The sequence below is a fragment of the Solea solea genome, chromosome 15 (assembly GCF_958295425.1).
Source record: "Solea solea chromosome 15, fSolSol10.1, whole genome shotgun sequence".
Classification (NCBI taxonomy): domain Eukaryota; kingdom Metazoa; phylum Chordata; class Actinopteri; order Pleuronectiformes; family Soleidae; genus Solea; species Solea solea.
In genome coordinates this window covers 7,335,824-7,349,934 of record NC_081148.1, presented here as the reverse complement: position 1 = coordinate 7,349,934, position 14,111 = coordinate 7,335,824, and the positions used below count along the sequence as shown (strand labels likewise).

The 14,111-nt window shown below is 42.1% G+C and overlaps 1 protein-coding gene across 1 annotated transcript; it reads left to right on the top strand.

Moving 5' to 3' along the window:
• The first annotated feature begins 4,145 nt into the window (after window positions 1-4,145).
• si:dkey-174i8.1 (arylsulfatase I) lies at window positions 4,146-7,800 on the top strand. Its single transcript, XM_058650862.1, has 3 exons — window positions 4,146-4,681; window positions 5,454-5,786; window positions 5,942-7,800. Exons 1-3 carry the CDS (start codon window positions 4,392-4,394, stop codon window positions 7,026-7,028), a joined length of 1,710 nt encoding a protein of 569 aa, XP_058506845.1. The 5' UTR covers window positions 4,146-4,391; the 3' UTR covers window positions 7,029-7,800.
• Window positions 7,801-14,111: the final 6,311 nt, after the last annotated feature.

The window sequence follows — 14,111 nt, the reverse complement described above, 5'->3', positions numbered from 1 at the left end:
CTAGTCTATATGCCGATGTGTCCCTGGGTGACACAGGGTGGTGTGACAGATGTGTGAAGAGTGCTGCATATACTAGAGATGTGCCTCATTGAAGGGGTGTGAATGGCAAACGTGTAGTGTAGAGCACTGAGTGGTCATCAACTCTAGAAAAATGCCGTATAAATACAGAAAGTTTAAACTATAAAGTCTAAGCCAACATCCGCACACGTTGTTGCAGTTTTTCTTGTTTTTCTTCCGGTGTTGTAATAATCATAAAATCCTCATCTATCTGACATGGATAGAAAGTAAATCTACATGCCTGTGGACTTCGGTGACAAAATCTTGTTCTTATTATTCGCCCTACATCAGCTTTGCTATGGATTTGCATGCATTATTTCTTTAATCCTCACGGTGGCACTCTTCACTGGCCGTAAACCCACACACACACACACATACACAGTGAGATGTAGAGACTGAGCTTGTGTAATCCTGTTCACTTCTGATGAGTCAAAGGCAGCACTCACTCTTCTCTTCTCCTCTGGGGAAATGTCTAATAGGACTGAACGCTCCTAAAGTAGAGGAGGATGATGCAGAGGAAAAGTTTATCCCAAGTTTGTTTTGACTTAAAGCCAAGTGCATCTTCTGTGTGGATGGTTTGTTTGATGTGATGACACCGAGTGATCCCCTAACCTCCCACCTCCCAGCCTTGTCTTGTCTATCTATCAGTGAGTCAGGTCAGGAGAACATGGGGTGGATTGAGTGTCTGACTGCTGACTGGAAGTTGATCTATTGAGTGTGTGTGTGTGTGTGTGTGTGTGTGTGTGTGTGTGTATGTGTGTGTACCAGGTATTACTAATGTTGTGGGGACCAAAACCTGTTTACACAGTCACATTATGGGGACTTGTCCTCCTTGTGGGGACAAAAAGCAAGTCCCCATAACGTAAATGACTACATTTTAAGGTGAAGATATGTTTCATGGTTAGGTTGAGGTTAGGGTGAGGGTTAGGGTTAGGGTTAGGATTAGGATTAGGCCAGTAGTAATTGTGGTTAAGGTTAGAGTAAGTCTCCAAGAAATGAATGTAAGTCAATGCAATGTCCCCTCAAGTCATGAATGTCGAACAGGTGTGTGTGTGTGTGTGTGTGTGTGTGCGTGTGTGTGTGTGCGTGTGTGCGGGTGTGTGTGTGTGTGTGTGTCTTTACTAATATTTTTATGATATACCAATCTCTCTTTCTTCCTCTCTCTCTCTCTCTCATTAAGACTTGCATTGACTTCCATTCATTTGGACAGCCCAAACCTTCACCATAACCAGTTAATGCTTAACCCTAACCTTAACCTCAAATCTCAGCCCTGAACTCAACCAGTTCCTCAGAAATGATGTTCTGCCATATCAGGACCAGGTTTTGGTCTCCATTAGGACTACTGGTCCTGACAAGGTCCTTAATATACGTGCACACACTTATACCTCTATAGCTCAACAAAGTGGCTCCAGATCGAGTGAGTCACTTATTTTTCATCATGAATAAATCACACCCTCTCTTCTTCTTTGCACCACTGCCTTTTCACACACGCACACACGCACACATGCACACACACACAATCAAACAATTTATTGCACAGATACACACTGGGTTGTAAGTTGCATTTCCACTTTGTTGCATTGGAGGAAAAGTGGTAGCTGATCATACAGTGAACAGTGAACTGTGTGCCTGGAAAATATTGAGCTCCTTTACGGCTGCATACAATAATGTTTGATGTCTTTTTAAAAAAAAAATTTCTTGTTTTATATTTGACTTTGTTTAATTAAATAATTATGGGTCTGAATTATACGCTATATCAATTCTTTCTGACTTAATTCTTAACCACTCGGGACACAGCTTTTGTTCCCATTGGAAAATGAATGCCTAATCGTATATATTTTTTTTTATTGTAACCAGTGACACATCACACTTTCACTTGCAATAGATCTGAATTCATCAGCCTCTGATTTTGTCTGTTCTCCACATTTTCTGCATGCGTTTCATGGTATGAGTGTTTTTCAATTGATGAATTTCTTTGTACTCCACCACTATGGTACAAAACTATTGAGCTGATGTTCGGATCCACAGTGGTCATCACAGAAAAGTGAGCGAGGAGATGTAAATCCATGATTTTTGGAATTTGAATCCACAAAAATATGAAGTGGATGGATGGCAATCTCCTGGAGGGTAAAGGAAACAAAGGAACGCAGAGTTTTTGATAATAGAAGACCATAATTCCTTACCCCCCTCTAGTTTTCAAGAAGTCATTTGTCACTTTCCATTTTACAGCCTCCCCCTCTCCCTCCCACTCAGCAGTAAAATGGAGTTCATGTCGCCCTGCGTTTCCCAGAGGCACGTTGATGGCTGCACCCGGAGACCCAGACACACATACACAGCAAGACAAAGTGACTGCTCCTTTTATGCCACTTGTTTATGTTGTCCTTTCTCTCAGACAGAGACACTTTACTTTTCCCATGTGCACGTTATTGCTCAGTCTCACTATTATCCCTTCTTGTCCCCCCCGCACCTTAACCCGTCATTTTAATGTGGCCCACATTTGCCACCAATTATATCACCCCTCCCATCCCTTTTAGCATCATTCTTACCTCACCGTCACTTCCAACCATAGATCTCAATCTCCCCGGCATATGCTTCACTCTTACTCTTTGGCAAAAACCCTATGAAATTTCCCACAGGGCGAGGCAACATGACTTTCCTTCTACGATGTAAGAAATGGACTTGTATCTGAAGCATTGATTTTCTCTCAGCATTATGGGTAGAAAATGGCAGCGAGGTGAGGGATAAGAGCCTTGCGGTCGATACATTCTCATCACAACACCGGATGCTGCTCCATACTCCAGATTGGTTTCAATGCACGGGCGGTAATTGTCATCAGGTGGCTCTATTAATTGAGCATTATCAAGCTTCAAAAGACGGATCGCAGGGATTATTTTATTTTCATTAGGGGTTTAGAGTATAGTCTGAATTATGCAGTATGGGAGATCAAAGTGGGATAAAGCTGTTGTGGTCATAAAAGTACTTTGATGGGAGTGGCTCCCAGAACGAAGAGCAGTAATGTAGCAGCAATACAGAGCACACAGGTTGCTGTTTCTGCAGGGAGGGGAAAGATGGCAGTACAATATTCCTCTTTTTTATTCTTTGCATAGGTAGTTTTTATACTGTTAGATGTTTGTTGAAATGTTGGGTGAGTGTTTTTGAATTATAGGTTGTATGTTTATCACCAGATGTGAGGTTTTGTATTTACTTGCTACCTTTTTAATGAGCACTATGTTCAGTTGTAGATTTTATAATTGTGTTCATCTTACTGCAAAGACAATTACGTGCTTTTATTCTATGCTCTATCTGTATAGAAATTGAACACAAAAGCATATAATTGCACTACATGCGCTGCTCTGCAGCTATTTTATTTCTCCGTGGTTTAACTGATTTTCTCTGCCGATGGAATATGATTTACTATTGAAGGATTAATCACAATTCTTTTTCCCTGTCATATTTCCTCCAAGAAACAAAAAAGGTTATTATTTGCAGTGTAAATGAAAAGTGAAAGGAATACTTCGGCCAAATAGCAGAAAAGAAGCATCTGTTATGTTGAGGGGGAAGTTTGAGAGTTTTATTTTTATATGACTGATGCACCTGTATCTCTTCTCACCCCTGCCAATACCATTTGTATTGTCAGCTGTTGTTTTGCTTTTGAATTCATCTCACAGGTAAAAGTTACAAGGAAAGATAAACATTGTTTTATTGTGTTGTTTTATTCATTATTTAGTTGAGTTTGAACCATGCATTGCTTGGAGGCTTAGAAAATCACCATCTCTCCAAAAGTAAGCGGGAAGTGTTTTTTTATTAGTGTATTGGTGTTTCTTTTATGCATCACATTCCCCAACTGTCCACTGAGTTTAGTTTTGAACAGATGTCAGTTGTTGAGGTCAAGGGTTTGCCAAAGCTGTCCAAATTAGTGTCGATGCAGAGTCCTTACAAGAAGAGCTGCAAGAAGAAGAATACTGTGTGTGTGTGAAGCTCCCCTCTTACAGTACCATGCTACATTCCTCTGTACTCCGAGGGGCCTCATGCAATGGCTGGGAAGACCAGGGCAAGTGAAATAGACACACACACTTCTACCAACTTCTTTTCCATCTTAGTTTTTCTCCACCCACTACAGCAGCTGGCACATCTCACAAAACCAATAATAAGCCCCAGAAACAGATGACAACTCAATCCTTATGGACAGATAAGACTTTTCGATGAGCTTCATGGTCACAAAGATCTGCACCTTTTTTTGCTGAGGTGAGCTGGCTTCAGATTTATTGACCAAACAGGACATAAAATACAGTCCAGACAAAGTCAGGCTTAAGTAGATATTCGCTTTGGGGGCGATGACAGAGATGAGGGGAGGAATGTGCTCAGTGCTTTTCCAGGTCGCCTGGGTGACCTTGCTCTGCTGCCTGGGTGAGGCATCAAATGACACAGAAGCTGTGAATGGGCCCGGGCCTCCTCACCTTATTTTTATCATGGTGGACGACCAGGGTTATGGAGACATTGGCTACCATGGCTCAGATATCCACACTCCTGTGCTGGACCAACTCGCAGCAGAGGGAGTGAAACTGGAAAATTATTATGTCCAGCCAATCTGCTCACCTTCTCGCAGTCAACTCATGACAGGGCGGTGAGTACTTTCCTCCTCAGTACATCATTATCTGGATCCGTCATTTCTCATTTAATTTATACTGTAGACAGGCTTTTGTTTTTTGAAGTATGAAGTAGTTATTTTCAAATACACAAAGAAGAAATGATTTTCCTTCTAAACGTTGTTTTGATTGAGATAAGATTCTGGGACAAAAGCAGAAACGATATGGATTTCAACTTCTTCAACGTCCTCATTGGGGACGTGGTAACTGTCTCACATCATTATATCAATAACAATGTCAAAGCTAAAATAAGCATCTATTTTAAAGTGCAAATCCACAGTAAAACACACTATTTAACAGACCTATTTTTATCTGTGAATAACCATCCAACTGCAGATGCCCTGACCTGATACAGAAGTTTTCTGACCACAGAACAGATATCGTAGACTGATTACATTTTCTAAGGAAATGTAAACATTTAAGGGATAAGGTGTTTAAAAAACATTTGCTTACAATTAAAGACATTATAATATTTACAGTGACTATCCACCACCATGTGTTGTTAATTTTCTGGTTATAAACGTATTTCTGATATAGACATTATTAATCTCTGGGATGAACCTGAAGAAGACCTCCTTATCTCAACCTCTTCCAATCACTGAGCATTTTGAATAGTGATGTTTGAGATTATCCGTGTGAGATGTTTCCTAAAGCATCTGTTGAATTTCCCATTTCCGTGTTAATGTATAGATCTCACCAAGGCACTGCTTCTTTTTTCTTTTTCCTCACTCTACCTCCCTATTGAGGCAGCTACCAAATTCACACTGGACTCCAGCATTCAATCATCCGACCGCGTCAGCCGCTCTGCTTGCCCCCGCATGTTGCCACCCTGCCAGAGCGTCTGCTTGAGACTGGATACGCCACACACATGGTGGGTAAATGGCACCTGGGCTTCTGCAGGCCAAGCTGCCTTCCCACAGGACGTGGCTTTCAGAGTTTCCTGGGCACGCTCACTGGCGGCGGAGACCACTTCTCCTATCGGAGCTGCGATGGGGCGGAAGCCTGTGGATTTGACTTGCATGACGGAGACAGGCCTGCCTGGGAGATGACCGGCAACTACTCCACGCTGCTTTACATAGAGAGGTGAGGCATGGAGGCATACATTAAAGCTCCAGTGATGATGTTTTTTGTAGTTGTTGATACCATTAGTCATATGTTCATGTTTAATAGTTATAGACCCCATATATTGAGAGAGTAACTTTTAAAAACCTTATAATGTGTTCCCTCTGTCCCACCAGAGTGAAGCAGATACTGAGGAGCCATGACCCCAGTAAGCCCCTCTTCCTCTACCTGTCCCTTCAGGCTGCTCATACACCTTTACAGGTACCGGATCATTTTCTGCACCTTTATGACTCCCAGGGAAACCGGCTCAGACGCCACTATGCAGCCATGCTGAGTTGTCTGGATAGCGGTGTTGGAGAAGTAGTCCAACAACTGAAGACCAGTGGGTTTTATGAAAACTCAGTAGTGATTTACTCATCAGATAATGGCGGGCAGCCACTCTCTGGAGGCAGCAATTGGCCACTGAGAGGTGGCAAAGGGACCTACTGGGAAGGGGGCATCCGTGCTGTGGGCTTTGTCCATAGTCCCCTCCTAAAGAAGAAGGGTGTGATCAGCCGGGAGATGATCCATGTTTCTGACTGGTATCCCACATTACTCGGGCTGGCAGGGGCCCTGCAGTCCAACCGTGGCCTTGATGGTCACAATGTGTGGAGCACCATCAGCGAGGGGCTCCCCTGTCCTCGAACTGAAATCCTTTTCAACATTGACCCAATCTCCAGGAAGCCTGGAGAGCCATATGAAAAAGCATTGGTACTCAATGGTTTTGGGATCTGGGACACAGCCGTGAGGGCTGCGATAAGGGCCGGGGACTGGAAGCTATTAACAGGAAATGTAGGTGATGGGGACTGGATACCACCACAGGCTCTTCCTGTTGGTCCAGAACGGTGGAAGAGACTCGAGAAAGGGCACAGGGAGCTGGGGAAGTCAGTTTGGCTGTTCAACATCACCTCTGACCCATATGAGAGGTCAGACCTAGCGGACGCTCGTCCTCTGATAGTGAAGCATCTGCTGACCAGGTTGGCAGAGTACAACCAGACAGCTGTGATGGCCATGAATCCACCAGATGATCCTATGGCTGACCCTGACCTCCATGGAGGAGTGTGGAGCCCCTGGCTGGGCCTGGAGGGAGAGCAGGGGAATATTGTGGAGGAGAATGGCAGGAAAGAAAGGATGATGAAGGTTAAGCACTGTAAACTATGCAAATTAAAAGCCCTCTTCAAAAAGGTGGGCTCACGTCTAGAGAGGAAAACCCTGTTTATTTAATGTTTTCATCTAGCAACCTTAATTAGAAACGCTTTGTGATCCTCATATAACATGTGTCATTTGAACACATCTGAAGGCACCTTAAAGTGGTTATTATGAATCAATACACTCAGAGATGAGGCAAACACATCTGCTGTCATGGAGAGGAAATGAGAGATGGAGGGGAGAGGAATAGAGCCAGTTGTTCACAGAGGGATGTGTTTCCCTTTGTTTTGCACATGAAAAGACAATTGCACACATCTACACAGTTAAATGTGTGTTTAAAGTATAGCACTAAGTATCACTAAACAAGTGGATTTAACGCCAGTACTGTTTGGGACCAATTAGTGTGGGTGTTGTAATTGTCAATCAGTCGGTCATATATACTTTATTGTCCCCACAGGTAAACGTTTCATGGTTAAAAGTGCTGCGACAGCTGCAGAATAACACACAGCACAACAGAGACAAAAAACGGCTTATAAAGGACACATAATATAAGTAACAGAATAAAAAAAGATGCATGTTGCACCTTCCCTAAAAGAATTAGTAATGCAACACAAACAGTTAAGAATACATCAATAAATCTAGCCAAGACCTGACATTAAAATCTAAAACAACAAACACTGTAAAAACAAGGCATTAGAAACCAGGAACACACTGCAAAATGTCTAAAGTGACACTGCTTATTGAGATACTGTTAGAGAGTCAACCTGTTTCCTTGAACTATGTAATATATGTGTCCTTAGTATTACATTAACTTCTTTGATGTTAAATAAAAACTCTTTTAAATGTTTTTTTCTGGTCCTAATTGGAACTGGTGTTTAGTTGACTCTGTGTAGGTGTCATGCTTGTCATATTATTAATATAAAATTTGTGTTTGTAGACTTCAAACACTGGTCATAATCCAACAGGAGCTTGATATGACTTATAGTGGCACCTTAACCAGGAGTAAAAGAAAAAGAGGAGGAGACGAAATAAAATGCCCGCCATGATCACACACTGAAGGTCGGCAGATAAATAGGCAGCCTGACAGGCAGCGCAGCTGACTGAGCAAGCTGATTCACTCTCAGTGCCGTGGCCAAACTGCAGCACCATGACTCTGGGCTGTCGTTGGTCTACATCAGGATTAACGTGTGTGTCATGTACTGCCTGTACCGACAGACACTTTGATTAATGCAAATGGAGGTAGAGTGCGTGCCTGTGGAAACAAGGCCAGAAAACATGGACGGAGGATGACCTCACTATCTCTCCTGCCCTGATCGTCAGTGACGACCCTTTGTGGATGACATCAAGAACCCGGAGCAGTTGTCTTTGTCAAACTTGACCTTGTTCTTCTGGTCTTAGGGGTTGTGCAGACTCACTTTAAGAGACTTGTGACTGACTCATGATGTCCAGACCCTGTAGTCATTTGAATTTGTGAATTTGTGTCATTTGAAATGATATTTAACTCACTATCACTGTGTTATAAAACACTATGATTTGGATATAAGTGAGCCAGGTAAAGACATGACTTGTTAAGAAATATCTTCATTCAGTATCATCCAGTCATTTTGTATGTGACTGTGTTAAAGGGATTTGAACTATGCTGCTACTGTTATATAAGGTATTGAAAAAATGTCTCCACTGACATCTCATGTCATCAGGAACCATTTAGGGCATGAGGAAAAACAGGTTTTAGCAACGTGATAAAAATGGATGCCCGCTTAAGTCTATGACAACTTAAGTCAAGGTATGTTTCTCTCTCTTTTTTTTTTTTAAAGTAAGGCAGTATTTTCAGGCGGGAAAGTGAGCTTTGTAAACCACCCACTCTCCTTCTCCTAAGTCCATAGAGAAAATTGCTGCCTACTGCTGCCTTATTTGGTAATTTTGGGTTACTTAGGTAAATCCAAACAAAGGATGGAACAGAACTTCACAAAGAGAGACAAACAAAAAAATCGGTTGACATATTCTTAAGGTATCATAGACTTAAGCAAGCCTAGATTTCTTGGTGAGGTGAGTCTTTAATTAAGTGCCCCCACTGGCAGCGATGTGTTCAGTGAGAGTACACGCTACATCCCAAGTCTGCACTGAACATTGGCAAAGAAGCCAAATCCTAAACTGCAGAACCACCTAATAGGGTGTAATTCTTTGAGGTACTGGGCCGGCGACGCCTCATGCTGTCTGATTAGGTGTGATGTATCTGCCTGCCGGTGAAGCCGCCGCCGTGCCGCCGCCGTGCTGCTGCTGAAGCCTGACAGGAATGAGTCAGTGCTGGTTCTGCTCGGTCTCACCCAGCCTGTTCCACAGTAAACACCTTCAGTGGTGTACAGTGTAGATGTAAATGTCCTCCTGGATGAGAGTGTCAGCAGCAATACCACACACAGCAGCAACATAACTGTACTTTTGTCCCCAGTGGCCTCATAATGAATATTCATCTGTATTTCTTCACCATCTCTTACCCCTCTGGTCAGCTCTCACATTTGCCTCCTCCCCCTCCTCCTCCTCCTTCTCCTCCTCCCTGATGTCACTCTTCTTCCATTTATCCCTCAGCTCTTTCTTCATTCCCTCTGCAAACCGGCCCCCTCCCTCGTCTTTCTCATTTTGTTCTTCATCCTACTCGCATGTTTGTCCTCATTTTGAAAGACCGAGTTAGAAATGGTGTCCGTGTTTTGCTCAGAGCTCTGCGGCATACAGTTAAAATAAAAAGAGCGGAGGCGGGAAGGGAGAGTTTCCCAGGGGAGGCGGAGCTGCATGAGACATGCCTGAGATGCAATAAGTGGCTAATTGTTTTATTAAAAAAAATAAACTTTTGTGATGTAATCTAGAGTGAATGGTCGTTGGTCTCTTTGTGGCCCTGCAATGACCTGACCCCACCGTTCCCCCTGTGTCACCTGGGATTCGCTCCAGTTGCCCCCCATGACCCCATGTGGAGGATAGAGAGGTAAACAATGAATTAATGACATGATCAATCTTGTTTTTCTTTGTTGCAAATATTTTCCGACTTCCCTTGTGGCTCTCGGGCAACTCTGCTAGTTTTTAATGAAGATGAAAGTCTTAAAAAAGTCTAATAAAAAAGAAAGTGGACAGTGTACTTTTCAAGATAAGTTACTTGTATGTGACTAATCCGTACATTTCCTAAGGACTATTTCAGTGAGTATTGTTTTGTTTTTTTTAGAAGTTGTGCTGTTATATTAAATTATAAGCAGCTGTAAGATTGGTAATGTCCACCACTGTGGTCCAGAATAAATAAAACAACTTTTGGATTGCTCACATTTGCCATAGACATTTTAAAATGATGAATCCCAATGACTTTTTTTGGTCTTGTTACCTTTAATCGGATGCTGCCATGAAAAAAGGAATTCCACTCTGTCAGGTACTGTGGTTTATATTCCATTACATAGTTAAATGACATAATTAAACTCCTCTCTCAAAATACAACAGAGCCTTCATTATTTCATGCAAAAACACAGTAACTGCTCTGACAAAGGGCTATTGTTCATCTTTTTTTTTTCACATCCTACGTCCTTGTTCACTGCCAACATTTAAACTTCATCTGAAGCCAATATAAAGCTTCGGCTTTCCAAATTACTTTATCCATTGATATTCATCAAAATGAAGACATTTTTAAGAAGAACATTTGCTTTGTGTTTCCTCAACAGGTTTATTTTGTATATTATTTTATTTTACAAACACTTAAAGAAACTAAAACCCTTTCTGTGGCTGTCATCTCTATGGAAAATACTGGCAATCAAATAACTGGAGGCTTTCTATTCTCAATAAATATCCATCTGCACAGAGTTCATGGTATCACTCCAAGGAGCATTGAAGCCTAAGGAACTTGGCTCACTTCCTGCACACACACACACACACACAAAAGCAGACTGCAATGATGAGATGTGATGAGACTGCTTTGCCTTCGTAGTAACAACGTTGCTTGGAGACCTTCACAGTCGTGTACATGTGAGAAACAATGGTTAGATGCCCACACATCTGATTCCCAGTACACTGTCATTGCCCGCAGAAATAAGGCAGCGTCAGATTATATAAATCATGGAGGAGGTGTCGCACAAACACACACACACCGTGCTACTCAGTGTGTGGGTGGGAGCTACTGTTGGAGAACCAGTTGAAGGTAAGGGGCAACTTCACGTCTTCAGATTTTTGGTGAAGTTGTGACATTAAGCACAAGAACTATACTGTTTTAAAACTGTAGTAACTAATATAAAAAGAAATGTTTGTATTAGGTCGATTGGACACTCTGAATTGACCGTTGGTGTGAGAGTGAATGGTTGTTCAACCTATGCCCTATGTCAGCTGACATTGGCACAGCACCCCCCATGACCCTGCTGTGCAGGATAAAGTGGTAGAAAATGGATGGATGTTTGTCATGTTTAAACAATTGCTGATTCAGTCTATCATCTCCACACGACACTCACTCAGTACGTTTACATCCACATTTTAATCGAGCTACAACCGTAGTCTGACTAAGACAGACAATCGGACAACTTGTTGAGTCTAAATCTATTTCTTTTTTTCGATCTAAAATCTATTTATTGACCGTGTACGTCTGACTCCACCTCCGTAGGTGGTGCTGTATCTCTCTTTAAGCTTGATCATACTTAATCCGTTTCCTGTTGACCTTTACATCACAGAAAAACAAACGGTGAGATGGATTGTGTTGTTGTTCTGTATGTTTTATACCTGCTGTAAATGTTAATTATGATACAAATTAGATGGAGCATGACTCTTGTGGTTGCTGTGTTGTCCAGAGAAAGACACAGCGGCCTATGGCTACCTACTGCAATTTATACGTTTTTTCCTTCTACTTCCAGGTCAAAGACCGGGGAGGAAATTTGGATGCATCAGCAGAACGCCAAGTCTGACTCCAGTCCGACTAAGCGTATACATGCAGGAGTAATTGGATTATGAATCGCGTTATCCAGGTATGTTAGTCTGACTAAGACTAGCTCGATTTTAGTGGGACTAATGTGTTTACATGACATTAAAAAAAACTAAATATTGTCTTAGTCTGACTAAAATCGGACTATTAACATGCATGTAAACGCACTGACTGTGTTTCTCAGTATACCACTGCTTGGATCCTGTGTCACTCAGTAACATTCTCACACAGTGCACAGGAAGTGGTGCATTTTATGTCACGACAGAGTTTCAGGTGTGAATTTTACTGCTCAATAATCTCTGCTTAGCAGTTAGTAGATGGAATAAATGCTTATTGACTCCACTTGCCCCTGCACCACCACTGCATGCACACAAATGCTCCATCAGTCAGATCTGAGTTTTGCATGACAGTTTTTTTTGTTTTCAGACGAAGGATGCAGGGAACAAGTAATATAATATATAGTATATATATAGTTATATAGTAATTTATTTATTTATTCTGTTCACAAAACAAACAACTACAATAATCCCATGAATTACACACTGCAACTTTAAATGTAACTTTCCGGTTGAACACCAAAGACAAATCAAAGCAAAACTATAAGACAAATAATATACAGTACATGTATAAAGTGAAGCCAAGGCAGAAGAGCCTGGTTGCAGAAATAGTCTGTTTGTATGTAAAGTGGTCTTAGGTGGTTTAAAAAAAAAATCATGGTCCCATTTAGCATCAAATTGACGAGGAGTTCCCAACCTTTTTTACCACAAGGACCAGACAGTGAAAGGGGAGGTGTTACAGAGCTGATGGTAATCTACAACTAATGTCATGTAAAATATTAATGAAAGGCATCGAAAATGCTGGATTCAACATTAGTGTACAAAATATATGAAAGTCAATATTTACTGTAACTCACCATCAATGCCCTGACACTGTTGGAGAAGCATGACACATGGACGCATTGACTGACAGCTAGTATTGTCCCATAGGTATGTGATGTCACATGTAGGTGGATGTGCAGTAGACAAACTCTGCCAAAAATACTAAACTCATGATTTCAAAATGCTAGTTCACCACTAAATGAGTCACATCACAGTAGAACATGGATAACCCGTTCCTCACTGCAGCCATTTCTCAACACTCACTCAGTGAGACAGAGTGATATCAATGAGTCGTCTGGGACACATTCACTCAAGTCTATAGCATCATAAATTGCAGCCCATTAAGCAGTGAAATAGCCCTGATGTTGTGTGAGATGCTTACCTGGGGCAACGTGATGATTCAGTAATTGACAAAGAAAGACAGTACATCCACTTTAATGTACTGGACGTTACAGACCGTTCCTCAGGAAACTGTTAAGGTTAAGATTTTAGATTTACTGAATGACAAACCGGACCTCAAAGAGCCAGTGTCCGTGCAGCTCAGCAGCAGATAGATCATGCGGGGGACGACTCAGGTGGTCTCTCCCTGAGATAAAACACACACGCACACATGTCAAAAAACCATTAAGTGTCCTGTGGTGTCATAGTTCAGCGTGAGGGAAGATCTACAAAGATACCCAGAGCATTCTTGGAGAGTGAGTCTCTCTCTTTTGGCTGCTGCTGTTCCTGTTTCATCACCGTGAGGAGGTTCAGCTTTCGTACTGCACAACGAAAGACTACTTTAAATACCTGTTCAGTTTTATTAACAAAGCGCTCTTCCCAAAAGTAAAAGTACTCATGTACTCATTCAAAATAACTTCTTTCATTGTTTAAAGCGCCCACGGTGGACTTCTGAGTAATTACAAAAACAACACAAGGCATTTTATTTCTGTTTTTTTCTACAGGGCTTTTGTAAGTTATGTGTTGTATATCTGCTCAAATGCCTGTCAGCTACCTTGGAAAGCAAGAGAACCACCACCAACGCCTTGCTGTCCAGAAGAACCACCTCTAGCGAGAAGAACCACCTCTAGCGAGAAGAACCACCTCTATCGTACCTGTAGTGTTTGTCGAGGAGGGGGAACAAGGACAGCGTAAAGTCCAACCAAGGACTGGAATGGAAGAACTAGAGGCAGCCAGAGATTGGCAGATGCTGGTGGACGTGGGCCAATGACAACCACCAGAGATTGCAATCACCAACCTGAGGCCTGACCTGGTCTTGTGGTCCAACTAGCACTCCAGAGCTTACGTGATTGAATTCACAGTTCTTCGGGAGGATGCTGTGCAGGAAGCCTTTGAAGGGAAAAAACT